The 25,264-nt window shown below is 38.8% G+C and overlaps 1 protein-coding gene across 2 annotated transcripts in view; it reads right to left on the bottom strand.

Moving 5' to 3' along the window:
• LOC108273823 (disintegrin and metalloproteinase domain-containing protein 12) overlaps window positions 1–25,264 on the bottom strand; it is a 104,970-nt gene that overhangs the window by 74,316 nt on the left and 5,390 nt on the right. For both annotated transcript variants that reach the window (XR_001814380.3, XM_017483396.3), the window contains exons 2-3: window positions 14,687–14,799; window positions 11,077–11,150 (exon numbers count right to left, since the gene is read on the bottom strand). Coding sequence is in view for 1 of the 2 variants with exons in the window: in XM_017483396.3 (XP_017338885.1) it covers window positions 11,077–11,150; window positions 14,687–14,799 (187 nt within the window). In the remaining variant the exon portion in view is untranslated. The remainder of the gene's footprint in view (window positions 1–11,076; window positions 11,151–14,686; window positions 14,800–25,264) is intronic.

The following is a 25,264-nucleotide window of genomic DNA, read 5'->3' as shown; positions in this document are numbered from 1 at the left end:
TAAAGTCTACCAGTGGGGGGGAAAAAAAACAATGCATCCCGTTGTATGGATAGATTAGTAAATGTAAGACATTCATCTGACTGGATATTCCATTTTTAACCCTAATATGACGTCATATCAGAAATGAACCATTTTGTAAAAGATACACAGAATATGGCAAAGTTTAACCCAGCCGTGAAGTTTTCATTAGCTCACAGAATAGCTGAACAGGAAACATTCCCTGATTTATCTAATGGGTCACGATTCAGCGAACATTTTTAGCTCGTTTTTGTTTCCATGAAATGGGAATAAAAAAAGAGTAGTACCACAGAAATTCGATTAATGCTTTTGTCTAAAAGGGAACGGTGTCTATGAATGCGTCTGTTTTCAACAGAGAGAGCAGTTGCCTGGAAAAAGCAGAGAATTTCATTCTTTACAAACTCCTAGAGTTTTACAGTGAATTGCTATGAGAATATTTGCAGCCATATAAAGTAGTTGAAAGGACTTCTGACAAGCTTCATTTAAATGGATGAAATTAAAAGGATGATTGTGAAGTCAAGCTGCATAGATGACACACATCTCCATGAAATGTGGAGAAACCTAAGCTCAACAAGCTGTTCTCCAGTGGAGACCGTTTTTCTTCATTGGACATAGGCTCTGTCATGAGGTTAAACTTCGGCAAAGTTGATGCAATCGGGCAGCTTGCACTATGTGAGGATCTCTCAGAGTTGCAGAGGGATTTTGGATAGAAAAGTAACTTTTTAACCTCACATCAGTGGGTCAGCAACTATTTGACGTCCTAAAGAAAACAAATCACATGGACGTGCAGATACAGATATTTTTGAGCAGTTCAAAGAGCTGTTATTCATTACAAGCCTATGCAGGAAATAAAATCTACAGGATTGATTGTTTGAACAGAGAAGCATAGCAGTTGCATATTCTTCTAAGCAAATCACTTAGTCCTTGTATGTTACTTGGATATGTAAAGGTTATCTATTTCCTAAAGGTGTTATAGCTGGAACCCTTTCTGATATTTAAGAAATAAATAAATAAATAAACACATAAAACCTTGTGTGTTCCCCAAAGAGGAAAAACAAAGACAAACAGTACAGGTTTCTAGTTTCTTTTTTTTTCCCAAAAAGTGTCCTCAGAGATAAAGTAGGAACATGTCGGTCTGTCCTGTCACATTTGATATATCTCTATAGCCAAGAGAGTTCATCTGATCACTGACCACAAACCACTGATAAACCCCAGCCAACAGCAAAGATACACAATGTCCCCTTTTACTATCCATTACTATGTCTTCTTTTTAGATTTTTCCCATATTTCTCATGATTTTACTGATTTCCAATTCTAACCCACTATCAAGTCCTCCATTATTGCACAACAACGGCTCATGCAACATCACATAACATTTTCGAAAGTGGAAAGACAAATGTCATCCCTCTAACCCAGAGAGCAGGGTGAGTGATGCTATCTTGGACTCAAGGATAGTGGTCATTGTTGGGAATTAAACTCCTGATGGGATGAACGCTTAGACTGCTGCTCCATTCTGGACCTTGCTGCCAAAATCTATTGACACTGCACAAGAAATCCATACCGACAGCAGTACACACCAGTACCCTGAGCCACATAGTAACGCTAACTGACACAAAGACATAGCGCCAATGATGGATCTTATCAGAAGGGCCATATTACATTACTCAAAAACCCAGTGCCAGGCATCACAGTAGTATAGGGTCCAGGGTCCCTGATTCAATCATGAGCTCGGGTTAATAACTATGTTAATTTTGCATATTTTCTTTATTTTCACACAGGTTTCCTCCAGGGTCTTCAGTTTCCTCCTACTTTCCAAAGACAAGCCAGTAGGTGGACAGGCTATGCTAAATTATCCCTAGATGTGAATGAGTGTGTGAATGTGTGTGTAAGGTGCCGTGTGATGGACTGGCATCCCATCCATTGTGTATTCTTGCCTCATGCCCAGTTTTCCCGGGATGGTTTCCAGAGCTACCACAACCATGACTAGAATAAAGTGGTTACTGATGATGAATTAATGGATGACAGCGCAGTGGTATAAATATATAAATAAGGATCTCATCACAGAGCCTTTCCTTAGAAATAATGGTGCGACGGATCTCAAAAGGAGACATATTAGGGAGGATAAATTATGTGCACCCAGGCCTTACTTAAGCCAGATAAAAGGCCAAGACCAGGGACAACAGAGATCAGAAGAGATCAAAAACAGCTTGTTCATGCATGCTGTGTTGCAAGCTGAAAAGGTTACAGCAAAGAGAGCTTTTAATGCCCACATTGCAATCTAGCCAGCTATGAGAATTGCATTTGATCGCTTTCTGACCACATTATAACTACTATTCAAGGTTTACTTTGTTGCTACATGGATCCTCAACCACAAGCACACAATTTCCCCTGAAACTGAATGCAATATCCACCAGACATGGAATCCCAAATGATCCCAATGAGGTACAATAGACCCAGGGGCTTATTAAACAACTGGATGTTCAACATAATACTTCAATCTTTGCTGAGAGCAAACTGTCAATGTCTTGTATAAGTATTAACACCAGCACATGAGCTGAAATCCTTGAAGAAAGATTTTGAACTTTTCTCTCCACCCTGTAGAGGAAATGTCAGACTAGATGTTAAAAAATTACCAGGGCATAGTATGGAAGAGAAAAGAGAAAGCAGACTTACTGTTACAATCCAATGTTCACATTCATTTCAGCGCAAATCGTATTACAAAAATCAGGCGTGATGTTAAAGGCAAGTAGCGCTCCCACGTACTGTTCTGGATCCTGAATACCACTGACTCATGTGTGAAAGCATCAGTTTATTGGAAATGAAACTCTACTAGCTACAAAGCACTGCAAAGCATGAGGAATTACATGGAAACTAGGAGACAAATGTGTTCAGTATTCAGAAAGGTGTAGAATAAAATGTATGTACAATAAAACATAGTAAAATATTCTGCATACATACAGTATGGAATAGTTCAGAGTTGATATCATGGTAAGTAGTGGGATTGGTAAGTAGAGGATATTTGGTATGACAGACCCAGAGAGAGTCTTTGTCATTGACAACACTAACATGTATTTGAGGCATAAATGCTGCCATTGTTGTTGTATATCCTATTAAATCACTGTTGAATAAATGCAACCTTTCAAGAGCAAAAGCCACTTTGCCTTTCATTCCTGCCAGCCCATTCCTTTACTGGCCAATCAGTCCTTTAATCTGACCTGAGAGATGAGGAGGAACAGAACACAACAGACCATGCTGTCTGCTCTTCTATTCCCTTTATTCCTGTTCATGTAGACAAGATGAGCCCTTAAATTATTCTACACAATGCAAGCCAGACAATGCAAGCCCAACCCAGTCCAGACTGAGAGACAGAGAAAGGTTAACCAGAGCAAAATGCCAACATGATGGTAGAATATGAGCAGACGGCTGACTAAAGACAGATAGGAGAAGAGAGGAGAAGACAGGACATGAGGGATGGGGAAAATGAAAACAGATGTAGATATGTACACATTTTAACAACAACAACAGCAAAAATGTGTACAACCACACACACACACACACACATACATATGTGCTTCAACCTGGATGTAAGTGGGTACAAGCAGACCTGTGGGTCTGTGTATGTTTATATATTTTATGTTTAATGCTCCAAATATCTGTATTTAGATTTAAATGTGAAGTGGGTGTGGTCCAAACTGGAAGGGTTTTTTTTTTTTGTACTCAAATTTACTTGGTTCGAGTTCCCAAGATATAAACTTATAGCCTAATTCAAGCCAGTGCAACCCTGACCAGGCGGTTGCTAAGGAGGAATGAATGAACACTGTAAACGCGTTGTGCAGCACTGTTCCTGATCATGTAAGCTTCATTTCTGACTACTTCTGGTGTCCCAACCAGGAATAAAAATAATGTGCCTTATCTTCGTATTTGTATTCATATCTGCTTAGAACACATAATCTGCTCATTTACAAGAATATATTCGCATTTGGTTAGATTTCTACAATGTACACAGATGGCTGTGGTGAAAGAAAAACTAAGTTCTGAAAATGAGTTTGCTTTTCTTTTAATACTTCTATAAGAGAAAACATTGTCACTGGACCCCATCTGATTTTGGAGCACAAAGGAGTAAATTGAAATTAAACTCAACAGTGATTCCAAACATTCATCCATGAAATGAAGCTTCAATTTTTAAAATAATGAACGTTTGCAGAAAAACATAGAGTAATTCGTGTTCTGTCTGTCAGAGTCTGCAATGGCCTCCAGGTCAGTCAAGGATTGAGGGTTGGGGAATAGAGAAGACTTTTTTTCCAGAATATACACTAATAATAGTCAGCAGATTAAATGATGCTGTATTTCGTTAGGCAAACTCGGTTCTGCTTAGCTCTGACTCATTAACTCAACTCCAGGCACGAGCCAAAACATGTTCCAGACTTACATATCTTATTTCTTATATATACATATCTCAGGCTTTGAGATTGACACGCCTGCATTAACTCATGCTGTTTCAGCATCTGCATTATAGCACTGCTGCATGTCTGTGAGAACATTCTGGAAGTATCTTATCTGTCCTTTCTCCAGTTCGACTCTCTCTCTCTCTCTCTCTCTCTCTCTCTCTCTCTCTCTCTCTCACTCATCTTATCTTTCTGTTTTACATTTTCTAAGCATTCAACCCTCAATATCCAGGCTTTTAACATTTGCCCTTATAGCACACCCTTCCAGCACACTTTCACTTACTCCCTTTATTGCCCCTGTCCCTGAGCTGAGATTACGAGACCCCCTTTATCTCTCTCAGGTAAGTGGTGAAGTTGTTAGCACTCAAAAGTGTTGAGATGTGGGAGAGCTAGACCTGCACACACACGCACACACACACACACACACACACACACACACACAGAGTTCTCCCTGGCTGTCATTTCTCTTTGATAATAACAAGCCTTCCCCATCCAGAACTGAGGGGGTGGACCTTACGTAAGCACTGTCTCCACCATCCCTCCCTCCTCTCTTTATCTGTCTGTCTCTATCCGTTCCTCTCCACATCTCCCCTCATTTACTCCCAAGAGGGCCTAAGGTTGCCATGGAAATAGCCCTGAATCACCATCCCTTGCCCCCCCATTTGTGGTTGCTTTGTGGTTGTTGTTGTTGTTGTTGTTGTTGATGATGATGGTGGTGGTGGTGTTTGTGGGATTGTTTTTTTTTGCAGGAGTACACCTTCTTCATTATAATTTCAACTAAACTCACTAAAGCTTCTAGCTATCAAAGCTCAAAAAAGATACCTCAATTTCAGTCAATATTGTATCATCCCAAGAAGACAAACACATGGGAAAACTAATGCACAAATGGTCGACTGTGGCAATAAAACATTTGGTTTGGAGAGAGCTAAGGTTGGGCCAGGTGTAACTACAACACAGCTCAATAGCTCAATAGTTAGACAGCTTTTTTGGTTATCCATGACTACCATACCATTATCCCTACCATACAAACACCTTTCTATGAAACTAGAACTTGTACGATTATGAGATGTTTGTTGATTCTGATTATAAATATAAACATCTGTGTGATGTGTGATTTCAGTGGATACTTAAAAAAGTGAATCATAAATGAGTAGAACAAGGGCAGGGTCATGTGTTTTACACCTCTAGTGTCCCTCTGACACAGTTAATGTAAATTGAAATGCTTGTTCAAATGAAAGCATAACTACAAACGAAGTCATAAATACATCTAAGTGAAATAGGACACATGAACTCGTATAATAAAGCCGGTGATCTATAATTTTCTTTATACGCTGCCAGGCGAAGCAGAGAAACAATTCCATTCAACACCTACAATTTCTTCCAAATGCTTCAGAACTGCAAGAAAATTTAATGATACCTAAGTGAAATCCTGGGTGGCCTGGTACTCAAAAAGAAAAGAGATCTCTATTTGCTAAACTCTTGTCCTTCAAAATCAGAAGTAATGCAGTTTGGCATATGTCAGTTTTGTGTCCCTCACCTCCCACTGTTTGGACAGATTCTACAGAAAGCACTGTCTTTATTTTAGCGAGAACTGTTGCTGCGTTGAAATTGGAGAGGTTACAAAACAAATCACTGCTTTCACTTTTCATAATTTAATTTATCAAAAGATGTTTTTTCACATCTTTTTCTCAATTTCTCATCATGTTTGAACAACTGGGCTTGATCGGGCCGAACAGGGTTCTCTGCCAATACACTCAATGCCCTTTCATCCCTATTCTGTTTAGCTCAAGGGTTTCCTTCCATATTGTCACATAGTGTCAGAAAAACAACTGTATTTACAACCAATACATAAATATACACTATATACTACATAATATATATATTCAAAATATTCAGTATTACAATAAGGCCTTGAGTAAGTCGCTTATGGGAAACCTAAATATCTGACTGGGTTCCTCATATTAGTTGGAACACTCTGATTAACTGTCATGCTTCTACCAGAGTATCACATGTATCACATTGACCACTGGAACGTCCAGTTAGCGAAGACAGGACACAAGTGTGAAAACTCAATATTTTATTATGGCAAATCCAAAAATTATAGTCAGAGAAAATATCAGGGTTGAATACACAGACAGACAGCAACAAACTGTCTTAATCCATACCTGTAAGATGGAGAAAATACTACACACTGGAAATATTACACACTGAACTAGAAAATAAGGCACTAGGGAATCCCAGCTTAGACTCAACAACATGAATGCATGATGCAATTGGCAAGATTTCACCAAGTTACTAAGACAAAACAGGGTATCAATAGGCAAACTTACCTAGGACTTAACACAGAAAAGATGCATACAATGTGGCAACCAAACAATGACAGGACAGGGGCGGACACAGGACTAGAATCAAAAGCGCATGGAAAACAGAAGTACAGCGAGCTGTAAGAGGGAATTTGTGACACACACAAAAATAGTGAAAGAAAGCTTGCAAGTGGTGCAATAGCTCACGAGTTCAAATCCCAACGATGCCACAGCGACCCGTGGCCAAGAGAGCTCCAAGAGAACAAAATTGGCCATGCGGTCTGGGTGGGAGGAATGGCAGGCACTCTTGTTCCTGTCAATCACAGCAACACTAGCCAATTGTGGGAGTCTATGAACTCATGGATGCAGAAAAGGGTGGACAGTGCTTCCAAGAAAGCTGACCTATATACAAAACAATTGAGCAAGCAGTGCACCAAGCAGCAGAACAAACTATCCATTTGGGGTATTGGCAGGGTTTATTGATTTATTTATTTTTAAACTAAACTAATTAAACTTGTAATTAAACCTGATTAGTTGAAAAGAACAAACCTGGAGACAAACAAGTTTCTTGCATCCTAAGCTTGCTCTATAAACTGTGCAAATGTCATGTAGAAAATTATCTGGTAAACTGTGAGTGCAGAAAGTGGGTGTGCTGAATGTGATTTATGAAAAAGTATAGCATGAATGATGAAATGAATGATAGAACATAGCTGAAGGATGCAATATTAAAAATTGTTTCTTTATGTGTTCTAGAAGTTCCTTCTTAAACCCCAGTATAAAGAATACACTTGATACCGGCCTTTCAGTTGGTCTGATTTGTGCCCGCAATTGCTTTCCTGGCTGCGGTAAATCATATTGTAGGTGCAAAATGAATTGATTTGCATTGACACTACCCTGTATTTTGCGCTATTCAATAGAAATTACCCAAATTTCATATTAAGTAGTGCAAACACACAAAAATGACACATGCAATACTCTATATATCCAGTCAGTAAATCGGCTTGCATGTTTTTTTTTCTTCTTCTTCTTCTTCTTCTTCTTTCGCAGATGTCATCAATTTATTTCACATACACAAACCTTTAGTCTTAAACTTGAGTCATTTTGTAAATCTCTGTGAATCTCCAACCCTGGAAAGTTTAGTATAATCTCTGCTCCAGATGCCTGACTCATCTGGTAATTAAATGATTTTGGAAGAAATCATTTATGTTCTATGTGTAGTGTACAGAGGACAGCACGAAAGACTGGTTTAAATCCTGTCTCACTCCTACAGTCTGATGAAACATTACACCTAGCTCAGTATAATTAAAATGATCATGAAGAACCTTCACTATATAGAGAAAAGGAAGTGAGCTCAGGCACTGTTGTGCTTTTGAATACTATAGTGTGTGTGATAATTGTCTGCCAATGTCTGATTCATGAATATCTGGAATATGAATTACAAGGTGAATAAACTATTAAGTTATTTGATCTTGTCATGCTGGGATAAAAAGAAATCCACTGAAATGTAGTTTTATATAGATTTCATTAGGGGTTTTAATGTATTGCCTGCATAAAAAGGGATTTATACCAAAGACTATAATCCTCTCACTGACTTTTCCAGAGTGCACTGAATAATAAGACATACTTTCCCATTATTCCCCCAGTCGAGTCTGATTTCACATGTCTAAAAGTCTAAAAGAGAGTGTTCTCAGACATACCACTCTCCAGTTCTTTGACTCCCATCATGACCTCTTACTCCCATAATGACTCATTATCAGGTCTACACTTTAATATTCTCATTCAAGGTCTCTCTGACTCTGCAGGTTAGACATTCCAGCCCAAAATGAGCTTCACAAGCATCTGGTCATCATCACACACACACGCACACTGAATTTCATGCAGTTTCATGTGCAGCATTGGGTAAATAGGTTCTGTTGTGAAACTTTCAAAGCCCCAGGCAGGAATCTGTCAGTGCGAATGTTTAGATGTTTTTCTCAGAGGTCACTCTTTTGAAAAGAGACACCAATTAGGCTGAAGCAAGTCAAATCTTCTTGAGTTGCAAGATGAAGACATGCATAATATTCATAAAGAATTACAGCACAGCCTTTCACACATCAGATCAGATTCTGTTTTTCATGTCACTGGACACCATGAGCTAAAAGGTTCTGGAGGTATGTCATCTCTGCACTCGGTCTGGTTGGCATTTTTGTATAGTATCCTTTGGAAGCCAGCCATATTATGCTTGACCAAATTCTGTATAAAGATACCTAAATAAGCCAGTTGGGCCAGGGGTAAAGTCCCAGAGAAAAAAAGAATGAAAATCACTTTTATACAGGCTTAGCTATATCTGAGAGTGGATAAAATTCCAAGTAGCTCACAGGACCCACAGTGTCTCTCTGGCAGGTCACAACATTCCACTTACTAGTCCAACAAGAAACTGAAATACCCTGGCCATATTGTTTATTATATAGGCAATTAAACACAGCAGTTATAGAAAAATAATCAACAACGGGGTCGTGTGATGAGGCCCAACACGAAGCGGAATTACTGTTGCCACTCTGAGGTTATAATTAGATTTTCTAGTACGTGTTTTATTCCTCTTATACCACAGCAATTTTCCATTGTGTACATTTTTTTTTATTTTAATTTTTTTGTTGAATTATGATGACACTTTTATTTTTTTTTATCTGTTTACAGTTATTTAATTTAATGTTTAATGTTGTAGAATGTTCAGGAAACAAGTTATATCGTGTTATCTTACATTTACATTGTAGTAGCTATGAACAGTCATTCCTTCATAAGTCTATGTTTGTTTTTTATCTTGAAGTTAATACGACTAAGCTTGTCGAGGGCGCGATATGTTCTGATGAAAAGCTTGCACAGTTACATTTATTACAAAGCACTGACACTGGAGACTCCTTCCATGGATGTTAAATAAATGTCTCCTTATAGAACGCTTCACCATATTAATGATTATAAGTTTTTCATGTTTAATTAACGTTTTTATTGTTGTCTATTATTAGACTTAAATGATGTGGAGCGTAAGTCTCTGTGAATTAGCTGTTACTATAGAAACAGTAATGTATGGGATTTATTTGTGATGTCCACAGTAGTGGTTAATGGATCATGTGAAAGTAGACACTCAGGGTTTTAAGAATTTGCTGTTTTTCATAAGTATTCTTTTTTTTTTCTTTTTTTTTTTACCTCTCCTACTATGTTTAAATGTTTTAATTTGATTGTGGCAGTTGTATACAGTGTTTGAGTATCAAAAAAGCTTTAGTTGTGTTGTCTGTTTCCAATGTTATTGTAGAGAGGAGTGAATTGTTTGCCCAGCACAGCTCACCCTACTCACAAGCAGCTAAATACAGAGTTGTGATACTCTACACACAGAAACCCAACAGTGTCCTGACTAATCTTATAATAGATTTGCGGTGATAAAATTATTCATTTGTTTATACTGAATGAAAATGTCTGATAAGTCAATTAGGCAGTGTACTGCAGGAAAGGGTTAAACCTACTAACATTTTATCAACTGCTTCTTCATTTTTTTACAATGACAATAACAATGAAATAAAAATATTCAGCGCCACCGACATGGGTGGACAACCGGAATGTTGTTTAGCATTTTGTGGGGAATTCAGTGACATGGAAAAGCCTGTAAATATAAAAAAGCATATTAACTGGCGTCAACTAGAATTCATCCAAGGTTAGCCATATGAGCATAGCTGGGGTATTTCATTACTGCATTTGATGAAAACCGAGTTCGGAAGAAGAAGAAGAGCAAGATCATCTCAGAGCATCAGTTTCCAGTGAAGTGTGTGTGTACTTCCATGAAGCAGACCTGGATAACAGATGCCATCAAGATCTCAAAAGTTCCATCTGAATTATGAGAATGAAATGTAATGTCAGGCCTTTATGCAAGGCTAGGGCATTCTTTAATAAAAAATTAGTTTTTTGAATATTTGAAGTAGTTAAAGAGGCCACACAATACAGAATATACAACATATGATACATAACAGTGATGGTCAGGATTGTGTTTTCAGGATGTCTAGTTTATGAATCTTTCATACTAGGTAGCAATCACAAAAATGACGGAGATGAGTGAGTCAGTGGTGTGATGAGGAGGGTGTTTTTTTGTTGTCACAATTAGAGATTAGAGGGCAAGTCGGACCTCATATGCATCTGTCACCAATTTGTGATCCAGAAAAAGCTGCTCTTGTAACAAGTGGGGAGAGCGAGAGTGAGAACAAGAGAGAGAGAGAGCGAGAGAGAGAGAGAGAGAGCGAGAGAGAGAGAGAGAGAGAGAGAGAGAGAGAGACATGGAGGCTTACTCATTTTTTTGTAGAATGAGCAGCAGCTGTTTGCCTTCCGCCTCAATCTGGAGCTTCAGTGATGCAGGATGTCCCTGAAACCAATGAGAGAGAGAAATAAAGAGAGAGAGAAAGAGAGAGAAGTGACATGGATGCTTAGCATTAGACAGATTAGGGGTAACCAAGCTCTAGCATTCTCAAAAACTATTCAATCTCTTCTTGTTTTTGTTTTTGTTCTGGGGTTTGTTTGGGGTTTTTTTTCAACAAAAGGTTCTAGACCACTTTAGAAAGGCAATTTTACACATTTAATGGTGTGAAGAATTTTTAAGAAAAGCGTAAATTACTAAATGATAGGGAAGCATTCAATAAGCCACCTGTTAACACCACTTTTCAGCAACACCAACAAATTGAATTCATTTTTATGCAATTTGTTGGATAGCTACTTAACCACCACTTAAAAACACTAAAGCATCTGTGGTGTTACATCATTTCTCGTCCCACTGGTCAGTCTCTGGATGTCTGTTTTGCTAAAATCCAGTTGCTGAATGGTGTCAGTCATATGATAATCGCGACTGTATAACCATCCCAGTGGTCATTGTGTGATAAATAACAATCAACGCTCCTGTAACCATATTGAAATGTAACCATGACAATAAGCATATAAATCATTTTAGCCTAGACCCCTATTCATATTTCACTGTGGTTCTAAATAAAAGGTAAGAATGAGTGGCTGGGATTGGACACAGAAGGAATAGGCTCCAATGCAATTAAATACATAGTTTAATCAAAAGCAACAAGTACACCCGTAGAGATACGTTCAGAACTAGAAAGTTTGATAAATAAAACCGAACCGCTCTTGCAGTTATGAGGAAGTAGAACATGTGCAAAGACTCCGTTGTATGCAGTCATGGGAGTAATGAGATACGGTTTGCCGAAAATAATGGGATGCTTCATTGCTGTTTCTTACTACGTTCTGTCATTTTTTTGTGACACTTTGGTGGTTGTTGTCTCACATGCTACAAATCAGCAATAATAGTCGGCATATGTGTTTTGACAATTATGACACACTGCTGTAGACTTCTTAATAATACAATCATGATGGAACCGCTTTTCAGAAATAGGGTATGACAAGTGACATTCGTTATTAGGTCAGAGATGATGTATCCCTTATTTCCCCATGTGTAGTATGTGCTACACTGTGGCATCTATTTGAACAATAACGAGTCATGCTAATTTGACATTTATCACTGAATGTAAAATGCCATGAGAACTAATTCCATCATATAACATCTTCTAGGGCATGTATACGACAACGGTATTGTAATCTTTTTTTATGCAAAGTTCGCATGTAGTGCTCCAGGCTATAATAACTCTCACACTTTTACCAAACTTTGGACTGGAATTTTATGTAAACCATTCTGATCAAATCTTCATGAACTGTCTGCAGTTAATCATGAAAAAATACAGACCTTAGTTACTTGGTTCATGTTATACACAGCTTCATGCATATGTCGGTTTATGTATTCCACAGGCTACTTTTGCATGCACACACACACACACACACACACACACACACACACACACACACACACACAATCTGGGTGGTCTCTCTTTCCCCTACACCTATTGCTTAAGGCAATGCACATGTAAAATAATAAAGCTGCCTTTTATTGACTCCACTATGAAAACAACACACAGGAAGCTTACAATAATAAATGCCTTACTTCAGCATATTTGCGACAGCTAAATGTTTACCGTGGCCCAAAAAGATGACTATAATTAACTGCAACTGTGGCCTTCTCCTCCCCACAGAGCTCGGTATTCCTAAGACCAACAGCAGAGACGTTCAGCCGAGACAAGATTTTCATGTCTGCATTGGTTTATAAATGTTTATCAGTAAAGATAAATTATCTTGCAAAAGGCTTTGCAAGTTAGCTGTATGACTGTATTTGAGAATGTGAACCTCGCAGCATGCACTCCTCTGAGTAATGCACACCTTTCCCCAAATTTGCACGGGAAGGGGGGGGGGGGGGGGGGGGGTTAATCTGATGAATAGAGTTTGAAAAGTTTGAAAAGTGCTGGGAAATTGTAGAGCTTGTTTTACAGATGGCTGGAGGACTGGAGCTAGGATTTATACCTGGCAAAGCGTTTCCAAATACAGTGCGGAAACCTGAATTGCAAATATTTCATTAGCAGGTTCTTTCCCTCTTTATCTGTTCTAGCTCTTTCTCTCTCTCTCTCTCTCTCTCTCTCTGTCTCTCTCTCTCTCTCATTTTCCATATATTCAGACTGAATTGGAAGATTTGAATAGCTGGATGAAGAAGTAGTTCTTTTTGCTTAAACGCCATTCAAAATAAATTAGGACCACAGTTTCGTAGGCAGACTCGTTCTTTTTTTGTATGCCAGAACAAAAACATGGGATTTCGAACAGAAATGATAAGCCAAACTACTGAATTAAAAAATGTAATTAGGAAACAGTGCCCTTTTTAGTAAACCGTCCATTTCTTCAGAAATGGTATGATAAGTAAGGCTGCATAATGTCATAACTGTTCACCCAAATATGAGCAAAACTTTTATTCTAATTGCACTGTCTATCCAATAAATAACGATTTCCAGTTGGTGAATTAAAACGCTGGCCACTCACAGAGGTTCACAATGAGCGTCATGACAAATCACAGCAGCCACACGATCTGCCAAATCATGTAGGTGCTGAAAAATTAAACCTATGACAGGTTTACTTGATTCCTACATCATAAACAGATCAGGGCAAATGTCATATGCTATCATGAATTGTTATTTATATTTAATGTTATAACACGGTGTGTTATCGATATCAGTAACTACTATAACGTGACATGATGCTATAATATATGGCAATGGCAATGTTTTAACATCACATGAGCTGCAACACTGATGATGGTTAAAATCTCATTGGACTAACGAACTTTATGTGATCGTATACAGTTGTAATACAGGTCTATAATAATCTGATAATCAGTACAGATATCTGCAGGTTATATTTACTAAACAGTCGAGGTGTGATATGTGTTTTCAACTCCTTTCTTGATGCACAAGCCCAGGGCGATGTACAATCCCAGTGAGTTCAGAGTGTCTACTGGTTCGGGCTCTTAGGCACAGCGATACATAAAAAAGCCTTGTTAAATGTCTAAATACAACAAACCCATGTGCTAGCTTTCACTATTTGGTGTAAAAACAATTAAATGAGTGATACATGTGTACATTACGCTCAAACATTTGCTATGAAATGCATCTTTAAACCAGAACGTTACACAACATCCTGTACAGTACGTAACTTATATACAGTTCTTTGAAAGTATTTGAATTGAATATGAATTCAATATGAATTGATAAGAGTATACACTGTTTAAGAATCATAATGTACATGTAATAAAGCATTTGTTAACTGCAATCACCTTAATGGTGATTAGCATATAATGCAATATAATTACATCAGTCATTATTACATCTTTTAGTGACACCAACTTACATTATTATACATAACTATTACACAAACTCAATATGTTCATGGTATGATTTTGTCAGTTTTATAACACAGGGATTCTGTAACGCTTTACCCAAAATCTAATTTTCATACACACATAGTATTTACCATTGATGGCAAAAGGCTGATTGATCTTTTCTGCCCACCGATGAGAAGCCACGGTTCTGTAGAGCCATAGCGTTCCACTTTACCAAAAGGCCCCAGCTGATTGGTTGGATTTGCTGAGAGAGGGGAAAAAAGTGAGATCAATATAATACAAATAAAACACATTTTAGAGATACCAAATACCAAAAAATAAAAGTGATGTATTTTGGTTATGAATATAGCAACTTATACATAACAATCAGAATCAAAGAGCTTTTGTATGACATCCATATGATGCAATGTGTCCCATAACAGTTGGTGTAAAACTGTTCATATTTTACAGGTTGATATGTATACTTGCTAGCCAGGGATATAACAGTTATATATACATTTACTGGTACATTTACTGTTATTAAAGTTCAGGTTGTGCCTAATAGTGCCACGTATTCACAAAGAAGTGGAAGTGGGAAGCAGTTAGTATAAAGCAAATGTAATCAAACTAAATGGTTTCTAATTGGCCTATTAGTGGTATTAGCTCTTTTGCTGAAATATATCCTATAAATCCTATAAAGTTCAGGGCTCGGTTCTTCATCGGGTTAAAATCTTCTGTCATAATAGGACACAAGCTCGCCGTGTCTTGGGTTGCAATAGCGACATATGAAGCTCTTTACAAATCAATAACAGCAAAAACACAGACCTGGAAATCCAATACTGGATGTGATATAATCTAGCCTAGGCTGGTCTTGGGTGTCTCGCAAGCAGTCAATCACACACACACACACACACACACACACACACACACACACACACACACACACACACATACCCAACCATTTGTCAAATGAAGCAATGCTATAACAGTCCATAGTGAGCACAATTTAAACTCAAAAATTTTATTAATTAACAGTATAGCTTATTCTTATAGTTTATTCACTGCTCGTCCACTTTAACCTAGGTTCACACTTGTAAGCGATATGCGACAGGAGAACATTCACTATCTACATGAGTCTTACATTCGTCCTGCCCTTTTAAAATAACTACTGATTAATTACTGATCATCTCAACATTAATCCCCAGTAGCTACGTCTTACCTTCTTCCTGGAGATCTACTACCTAATATATCCCAGCCTATTCCAACACTCGGTGTTAAAAATGTACATATGTATATGAGTTATTATAGGTCTCCTCAGAGGATCACAGGGTTGGTGTGTAGTCGAAGTCTAAAGAGACAAATGGGCAACAGTAACCTAGAAAAGTATAAGGCTGTTATGCAGTGATGAGTAACAAATATTCTACATTAACATACTTATTTTTTTTTGTAAGTGATTTTCTTTAAAATAACAAAATGAATAGTAATGAATTATCATGTTTAATAGTGTTCCATATAATCATTAACTACTGAAGAATAACACAGTAACACTTCAGTCATTATTAATAAGTTTCACTTTAGGATTTTCTGATAGAGATCAGAATTCGTGTTTCCCTCAATTATTGCAAGTTGCCCAGGCCCTGAAGCAGCAAAGCATCCCCACACCATCACACTTCCACCACCATGCTTGACCGTAGGTATGATGTTCTTTTTGTGGAATCCGGTGTTGGTTTACAGGAGATGTAACGGGACGCCTGTCTTCCAAACAGTTCCACTTTTGACTCATCAGTCCACAGAACATTCTCCCAAAAGGTTTGAGGATCATCAAGGTGTGTTTTAGCAAAATTCAGACGAGCCTTAATGTTCTTCTGGGTTAGCAGTGGTTTTCACCTCATCACTCTTCCATGGAAGCCATTTTTGCCCAGTGTCTTTCTGATAGTGGAGTCATGAACAGTGACCTTTATTGATGCAAGAGAGGCCTGTAAGTCCTTTGATGTTGTCCTTGGCTCTTTTGTGACTTGCTCTTTTGTGCTCTTGGAGGAATTTTGGAAGGTCGGCCACTTCTAGGAAGGTTCACTACTTTGCCGAGTTTTTCCATTTGGAGATAATTGCTCTCACTGTAGTTCTTTGGAGTCCCAGAGATTTGAAATAGGTTTGTAACCCTTTCCAGACTGGTGTATTTCAATCACCTTCTTCCTCATCATTTCTGGAATTTCTTTCATCTTTGGCATAGTGTGTTACTGGGTAAGACCTTTTAACCAACTTCATGCTGTTTAAAAAAGTGTTGATGTGATTGAACAGGGTTTGCAGTAATCAGACCTGGTTGTGTCTAGTCCAGCTGAACCCCATTATGAATGCAGTTTCATAGATTTGGGGAATTAGTAACTACAGGGGTAAATACTTCTTCACACAGGCCCAGTTGGTATTGGATAATTTTTTTTGCTTCAATAAATAACATTATCATTTAAAAATGTATTTTGTTTTCACTCAGGTTACCTTTGTTTTATCTTAGACATACACAAAAACAGAAGAAATCAGGATGGGGCAAATACTTTTTAAAACAACAGAGAGAGAGAGAGAGAGAGAGAGAGAGAGAGAGAGAGAGAGAGAGAGAGAGAGAGAGAGAGAGAGAGAGAAATTCTGCACGGATTAAATTTTCTTATGCATGGGAGCATCATCAGAAGTGTGCCTCCTTGAGCACCTACGAGGCAGCTTAGTGACTTTTAGTACAGAGAATTACACTTACAGTACAGATATGCTGTAAGTTCATTAGAGGAAAATCTTGAGATTCAAAGACGAGACATTGTGCTCATACACTGCTATCTGGAAATCCACAAGAGTCACTAATTGACATTTGATAACTAACTCTTCTTTTGCTTCCAAAGCAGTTTCTCCAAAACCCTTGACAGATTTGCATGATCAAACTCCCAGAGGAGTTTCCTAAACTCATTAAAACAAACAGCCAGAGAGTGAGTGTATCATTTAAACCAGACATTAGCTTGACTCTTGTACCACTCCACCATTAACTCAGAGTTTAGATTCCTCCAAAACCACAGCAAAGGCTGGTTAGAGGATTAGGAGGTTAACAATAGCCAGAGTCAGGGTCTAGGCTGAGGTCATCTCTTTACAAGCAGTCATAAACCACACATGAAATCCCCATCACGTGCTCAGTCGTGGTGTTCTGGTATTGCTTTGAAGCCTCAGTTCACAGCCATAACTTATTAGCTTCATTGCATTTAACAAGCTGTCTTTGAGTGAGCATTTCAGTTATTATAGCACAGCTTTAGTTTTAATGCTGTCTTATAATCCGTGAAACAGGAGCAAAAACCCGGCGACAGACAGACAACTTTTCCATATGCGAAACAAGAGACAGTTGTTAATTTTAGAATCTTTGATTCACATGGTTTAGCTGCATCGGTAGTGTCAGTAAATGAAAGACTTATAGGTCTGTGGATGCAATAAGGCGGCGGTAAAACAAGCACCGGTGCTTATTTATATGGCCAATAAAGCCAAGTGCAAACACAAACCCCAATAAAGACGTCTCTAGAAGCAATCTGCTCCCTTCATTTTGTACACATCAAGAAGCTTTGCTCTTTATATTTCTTTAATAAAGTCACCCAAGTACCGTGTGTATGTATGAGAATGTAGGCATATGACTGACGCTATATCACCTGTCATGAATGAGCGTGAATTGCTCCTTGACTCCTTGAGGAAAGTGTAGACCATGGCGAGCAAGAGGAAAGGAAATGTGCATGTCTTAGTGCATATTGGACATTGGTATCAATGCATATTTCATGAATATGAGTTGCTGATCACAGTCTCGGACCAATACCTGATATTCACAACAGCATTAAGGGAATTCATAATAGCAACAATGGACAATAAATACAAATTTAAACTAGTGAGAGTGATATGGTCAAATTTGGTTTGATTTCATACAAGTACATATATTAAGTATTTTTTAAATGTTAACTAGTAGTTTTTCCACCATGCCTACATGATTACGTATTTTTCAGTGCAGTGGATGTTTACATCAGTTTTAGACATACACAGAATGCAGTTTTCTCTGCTCTGACTCAGAACGACACAGACGTAATCAATCCCTACATCGAAAGATGAAAAGTTTGAAATTGACTCCATATTCACCGTCTCGGTCTATTCTTAGTCTGACATCATGCACCTGGAGGTACTTGAGAAGAAATTTCTCCCCAAATGAATCATACCTCAGATTTGGCTCAGTACAATCTCAGCATGGTTTGATTTTTCGAGCTAGTCATAGTTGTGTGCTGTAAAACTTCCTCTGAACGACAGCAGAGCCTGTTTTCTGTTGCAAAACAACTCCTCAGCGTGACAGAACATGCAGAAATAATGATTTCCTAAAAGCTTGGTTTTGCACTACAGATGGAATTTTGCATCTTTCATCCCTGATTTGATGAATTCACCCTCAACTGAGAGCTATGCTGAGGACTGGCGACGGTGGGGAAGGGCGCTTTCTCCCCTTTTTCTCCCCGTCCTTGGTTCCCCTCCCTTCAACTCTACTCCTTTTTTCCTTTTCTCGCATCTCTTTTGCGTCTCTCTTTCATTTGCTAATGAGCTGACCTTCTCTCAGGTTTCCAATAATAGCACTGTCCAAAACAAGCAGTGATGCGGTGACATCAATGTTTTACTCAGCCTCCATGCCTAATAACGTCTGCGCCCGAATCACATTCAATTAGAAATGAAGAAGAAAAAAAAAATGAAAAAACCTTTGGTGACAATACATGGAAAGCAGTTTACAAGTGAATGGATGACGTACACGATATCAAAGAGACTGAGGAGAGAGAGGAAGGAAAACAAGCAAAGACGGCGAATGTCTGACAAGTGGGAGAGAGTGCAAGAGAAAGGGGAAAAAAATCAATGTGATGGACATCGGTCAAGGTTATGGGTGTGATGGGTCTTTCATGTTTTCTAGTCTCAAGGCTCTTAGGCTCAAATAAAAGCCAGTTGTCATTCAAACCTATGACTTTGATAAAATCATGTGCTTTCTACAGAAGTATAGCGAAAAAGTTACCCACATACACATGATAATGCCCAAGATACATCCTTCATCATTTTGCATATGGTGCATCATTATGTAAAACCATCATTATCTTCCACCCTGTCATGAATTCGCCCTCTCAGCATGTGTTTCCTATTATGGCGAACACTACTTGTGCTTATTCTTATTCAGTATGATATGTGCTTTATTTATGTTTAGCCATGTGCCTTTGTTTTAGATTTGATCTTGCTTCTGCCCGTCACGCCATTGGTTTGTTACCCAGATGTGTGCACCTGTTCTGTTTATTGCCAATGTATTTCTAAGCCTTGTTTTGCTAGTGCCATTTTCATAGATTTCTTTTTCCCCGTTTTGACCCTCACCTATTTGCCGTCTTGTTTTGTTTAATAATAATAATAGATTATCCATGTACAAGTAACGTCGCCTGCCTGTGCTTTGCCCCATGCTGCGGACATCAACTATGATCTTTGGTTTTCTCCTAATAAATACCATGCTGAGTTTACACACTTACGTCCTGCTTTTAATAACTGCATGTTACTCACCCATTAAATGCATCCATCACTTGAAGGAACACAGGTAACTGAGCAATGGAATGAGTAACGGCAGAATGGCCTTGTTCACATAGGATCTAGAAGTAGTAAGGTCATGTGTTACAGGCATTATGATTAAAGCAGTGATCACACCAGATGTGAATATTAGGCAGTCAGTTCTCAAAGTTGAAAATGGGCAAGCATAAGGATCTCAGCAACTTTGACAAGGGCCAAATTGTGATGGCTTAGATAACTGGATCAGAGGATCTGACTGGGTCAGAGCACCAAAAGGCAGGTCTTCCCAGTGGTTAGTACCTACAACAGGCATGTGAGCATCAGAACTGGACCATGAAGCAATGGAAGAAGGTGGCCTGGTCTGATGAATCACGTTTTCTTTTACATGATGTGGATGGCCAGGTGTGTGTATGTCGCTTAGCTGGGGAAGAGATGTCACCAGGATGCACTATGGGAAGAAGGCAAGTCTGTGGAGGCAGTGTGATGCCTGGGCAACGTTCTGCCGGGAGAATATCCTGGCATTCATGTGGATGTTACTTTGACACACAGCACCTACCTAAACATTGTTGCAGACCAACTACACCCCTTCATGGCAACGGTCTTCCCTAATGGCAGTGGACTCTTTCAGCAGGATAATGCACCCTGCCACACTGCAAAAATTGTTCAGGAATAGTTTGAGGAACATGACAAAGAGTTCAAGGTGTTGACTTGGCCTTGAAATTCCCCAGATCGCAATCCGTTCGAACATCTGTGGGATCTGCTGGACAAACAATCCGATCCATAGAGGTCCCACCTTGCAACTTACAGGACTTTAAGGATGTGCTGCTAACGTGTTGGTGCCACATACAACAGCACAGCTTCAGAGGTCTTGTGGAGTCCATGTCTCGACGGGTCAGAGCTGTTTTGCTAGCACAAGCACAATATTAGGCATGTGGTTTTAATGTTATGGCTGATCAGTGTATTTATTTTTAGTAATTAGCTAACCATTCAACACAAACTCGCTAAATAAACCTGCTAATACTTTTCCATTTAACAAGCTAAGTACTGCTACTGACACTCAGCACTGTGCAGAGATTACTTTGTCAGTTTCACAAACAACAAAATAGCTAACTGATTTAGGTTAGCTGCTCACTGAATCACTATTTTCCCTCCAGAAACACATTACACCAGGTAAGAAATTCGAATGGTGTATCTGCTGCTCAAGGCTTTGTCATCTGTCAAAAACACACCTCTTGCCACTGATCATAATGAGAATACTGCATTGACCGCCAGTATGTACCAAAGCATAGCCATGTATAAAAATGTATGTATGTTGAGGAAGATGGCGGAAAAACTCAGCAGTTTTTTGAGAGAAAACCAGCAAGGAAAAACAATGCAGTTTCTGACAAATACTAGAAATATCCTTGTAAAAGCAGATGAACAGATAATGTCAGAAACATGCACATTATTCAAGGAGTGATGAGGTTCACTGATTGAAAGCAATGTAAATTTAGAGTTGTAAAGGATGGAAAACAAGGGTTTACAGTCAAACAAGTCTCTTGTGAAACCCCTTATTGTCCTATAAGTGTTCTCTGTCTCTTTGCTTCACTCCCTCTGACCTTTATGTGCATACCTAAGCTCCTACTTTCTCCCAACGCATGACATCATCCTGCATATGGTCTGATAAATGACACTGTGTATAGTACAGTAACAGGGTGAGAACGATGCCCCCTGCTGGTCACCACTGTAATTATGATCCTCTCAAAGGTTGGCAATTGCCCAGGTGGCTTGGTATTCAAAAGTTACCCAGTGCAATATGGCATGTGTGTGTGTGTGTGTGTGTGTGTGTGTGTGTGTGTGTGTGTGTGTGTGTGTGTGTGTGTGTGTGACACTCCCTGCAGTCATGAGAAGCACCAGGTAAAAGAAACCCTGTCTACGTTGAATAATAGGAAAAGAAGCACTATTTGTTCCACTTACATTACTTGGTGCCCATCATCCGTTAACATTTCACAGAAACACACCAACAACAACACTCGGGTTGCAGGTTATATTCTATCCATACCCTACTATTACACTAAAGTGTTCCAAAGGGGTGTCAAAGGTTTACATATGAAAGTAAAAGTCAAACATCAATTAGAGATGTCAGAAATATAGGCTACCACACAAAATGGTATATATCAGTATCAATTCCAGTTGCCCAATTGCTGCAAACTGTCGGCGGGAAATATTTTCCAGAATTCGTAATGCTTAGCTATGGAGTGTGTGTAGCCTGGTACTAAGACCCAGAAAATGCCAGCCTGGGGGCTTTGGCATTCAGGGTGGGCAAGTAGCCGTACCATATGCCCCGCTATGGCAAAGAGAGTGTTGAGGAAAGCCAGAGCACGCTCAGATAACCTCTCACAACCTTTGGATAAAAGCTGGAGAACAGGGATGATAACAAAGTCAAAGTGAGTCATGTGGAGCTGCCAGCTTTGATCAAAGACACAAATGGACACTCATCAGCTGGCTACATGACCTAAGCATGACAAATACCAAGACATGCCGACATATAAGATCCGTCTTTTCCCACAGGCCATCTCCCTTATGAACAGTTAACTAACTCCAAGGATCCTCCTTGTGCATTATTAAAAAGTAAATTCCCTCCTATTTATTCTATTACCTGTATATACGTTCTGTACTGTATTACCTCCCCACCTTCTGTACATTGCATTACCCCTTGCATAGCTGTACAAAGCGTCTGTACATCTGCCTTAAACTTATCATGTCTTCTTTATTTTCTTATTATTATGTGTCTTGCTGTCATATTTGTGTATGCACCGGAAGCGTCACTTACCAAATCAAATTCCTTGGCAATAAAGCTCATTCTGATTCTGATCCTGATCCTGCATCTACAGACAAATTATTTTCAATCCAGAATGAATTCATGAAGAATATCATGATAGACTTTCACGAACATGCAATACAAGCAATGTCATGCCTCCAGTTCAATCAATGAGTTCTTTGTCATTTATGACATTTAGCTGTACAGTGACTTGATGTTCAGCAGTTTCTTCTAGAAGACACATTCTGAGGCCACACAGACAGATGAGCAAAAAAAAAACTGTAATCTTTTTTTTTTTCATGAAAATGAAATGATAACTAAATACTCAATTCAGTCTTGTAAGTTAAAAATATAAATAAATAAATAAATAAATAAATCGAATGACATTTTACTCAACAAATAAGAACAGCCCAGCTACACATGCTCCATAGCGAAACATCGTGGAGTCTGGGAAATAACCCTCGCTGAGATTTTTGCAGCTTTGCAGCAGTTGGGTTACTGGAATTAGTACTGGTACGTTTTGTGATTTCGGACAAAGACTAATAGTTAAATTAATTCCACATTGACTGACAAATTGAACTGTGTTAAGCGGCTGGGTGATTGAGCAACTCCACTGGGATTCTCTCTCTCTCTCTCTCTCTCTCTCTCTCTGCTACACCCAGTCCTACAATCAGTGTCAATGAAGCATGATTCCTCCACGTGGCAGCATCTAGCCCAGAGGAGCTCCGAGAGCGTCACAGCTCACTGATCCATACTTCCAGGCTGTTTACAAGACTAAATTTATAGGTCTTTATGGATAACTGAGTACGGCATGGGAAATAAGTATGGCTCATGGATACGGGTTCATGCATTGAGCTTGGACTCAGTTGGCCAGATATTTCTAATGACTTTAAATTTCTGGGCAAGATGGTGTAAATATGGTATTTTTGGTCTGTTGGGTATCTTTTTACATTACTCACAGTGGATTCGTAATTGATGCGATCCCATCTAGGAATGGTAAGTGTTATTGGTGCAAAATGGTACATCATGTTTTCTGGTATAGTTCATTTATGGTTGCATCTAAGTGAATCAGAATCAGAATTGGGTGCTCCTAGGTATGGTTTGAATGCTTGAAAGATGCAAAGCTTTTTTTAAAAAAAATTATTATATCCTGCAAATTCCTCGAAACTAATTAAGGATTCCAAAAGTTCTATTTGTTCATAGTCCTCATTATGCACATGCTGGGAAATAGTTTATTATTAATACACCATGGCAACATGGTCTTTCAAATTTTGCAACAGTTTGTTGCAAAATTGAAATGCTACATAATTTTGGGTGGGCTTAAGGTTTGGAAGGATTTCATACCTCTTTCTATGAACAAAATCCCCTCCAACTGTCCTTAAATACTTTTCATTAGCGCTCACTGTTTACACAAAGCAGGCTAATAGATACCATGTGTCATGGATCAAATTCACATGACACGTCAAGTCATGTCACGTCACCAAGAGAAAGAGTGGCCCTTTTGAGGCATGTCAAATGGCCACATCACCAGTTATGCTAGTGAGAACTTACTGATCTTACACCTTGAGACAGAGAAAGAGGTCATTTCAGCCCAATTTCAGAGTAACTGGTTCCAGACATTTCATTCCATTTCATTTCAAGAGTTATCCCCTGTAAAACTTCATATATATGCGAGGACCGATAATACGCTCTCCAAAACCCGGCAGGCATCAAGACAGCTCTCTCTTTTTTCTGTTTCTCTCTCAATACCAAGCACGTGAGCATCAGTTCGACAGCTGCATAAGAGCCTGACACTATATCTGGCAGGAGTCTGATGTGATATGATCTCTCCACTTCAGAATTCAGAATCACACTCAGCTAAGCTGTCTCACGCTCCATCAGCGACAGGCGTTTTCTGGGCATGAACGCAGATTCTGTCAGATTATCTCTGGAAACAGAGCCTGGCATGAAAGTGTGTCATCTGTCCACCCACATTATAGTAGGACTCCTTTCACAATATAAAGGCACTTTATAAAGCCATATCTCTGAAGCACTGGAGCACAAAGGTCATTGTGAAATGGCAGAGTAAGTGGCAGTCCTAGATCTCTCTCTCTCTCTCTCTCTCTCTCTCTTTCTCTCTCTCTATCTATCTATCTCTCAGTTGACATTATCTTAACACCGGGGTTGGTTAAGGAAACTGGGCCAAGAGTGTGTGCAGTGAAAAATCATTAAAGATGCAGCAGGCTCATACTGAGTGCCAAGCTTATCTTATTCTAGAATTTAGCTTACGTTTTAATAAAGCTGAATTAATCACTTAACCTGTATTCATTTTGAACCAATCAATGATTGTAAATGCAAAATATTTCAGAATGTA

This window comes from Ictalurus punctatus, chromosome 13 (genome assembly GCF_001660625.3).
Source record: "Ictalurus punctatus breed USDA103 chromosome 13, Coco_2.0, whole genome shotgun sequence".
In the NCBI taxonomy this organism is placed as follows: domain Eukaryota; kingdom Metazoa; phylum Chordata; class Actinopteri; order Siluriformes; family Ictaluridae; genus Ictalurus; species Ictalurus punctatus.
Note: the sequence above shows the minus strand (reverse complement) of the source record. Positions and strands in the feature narration are given on the sequence as shown.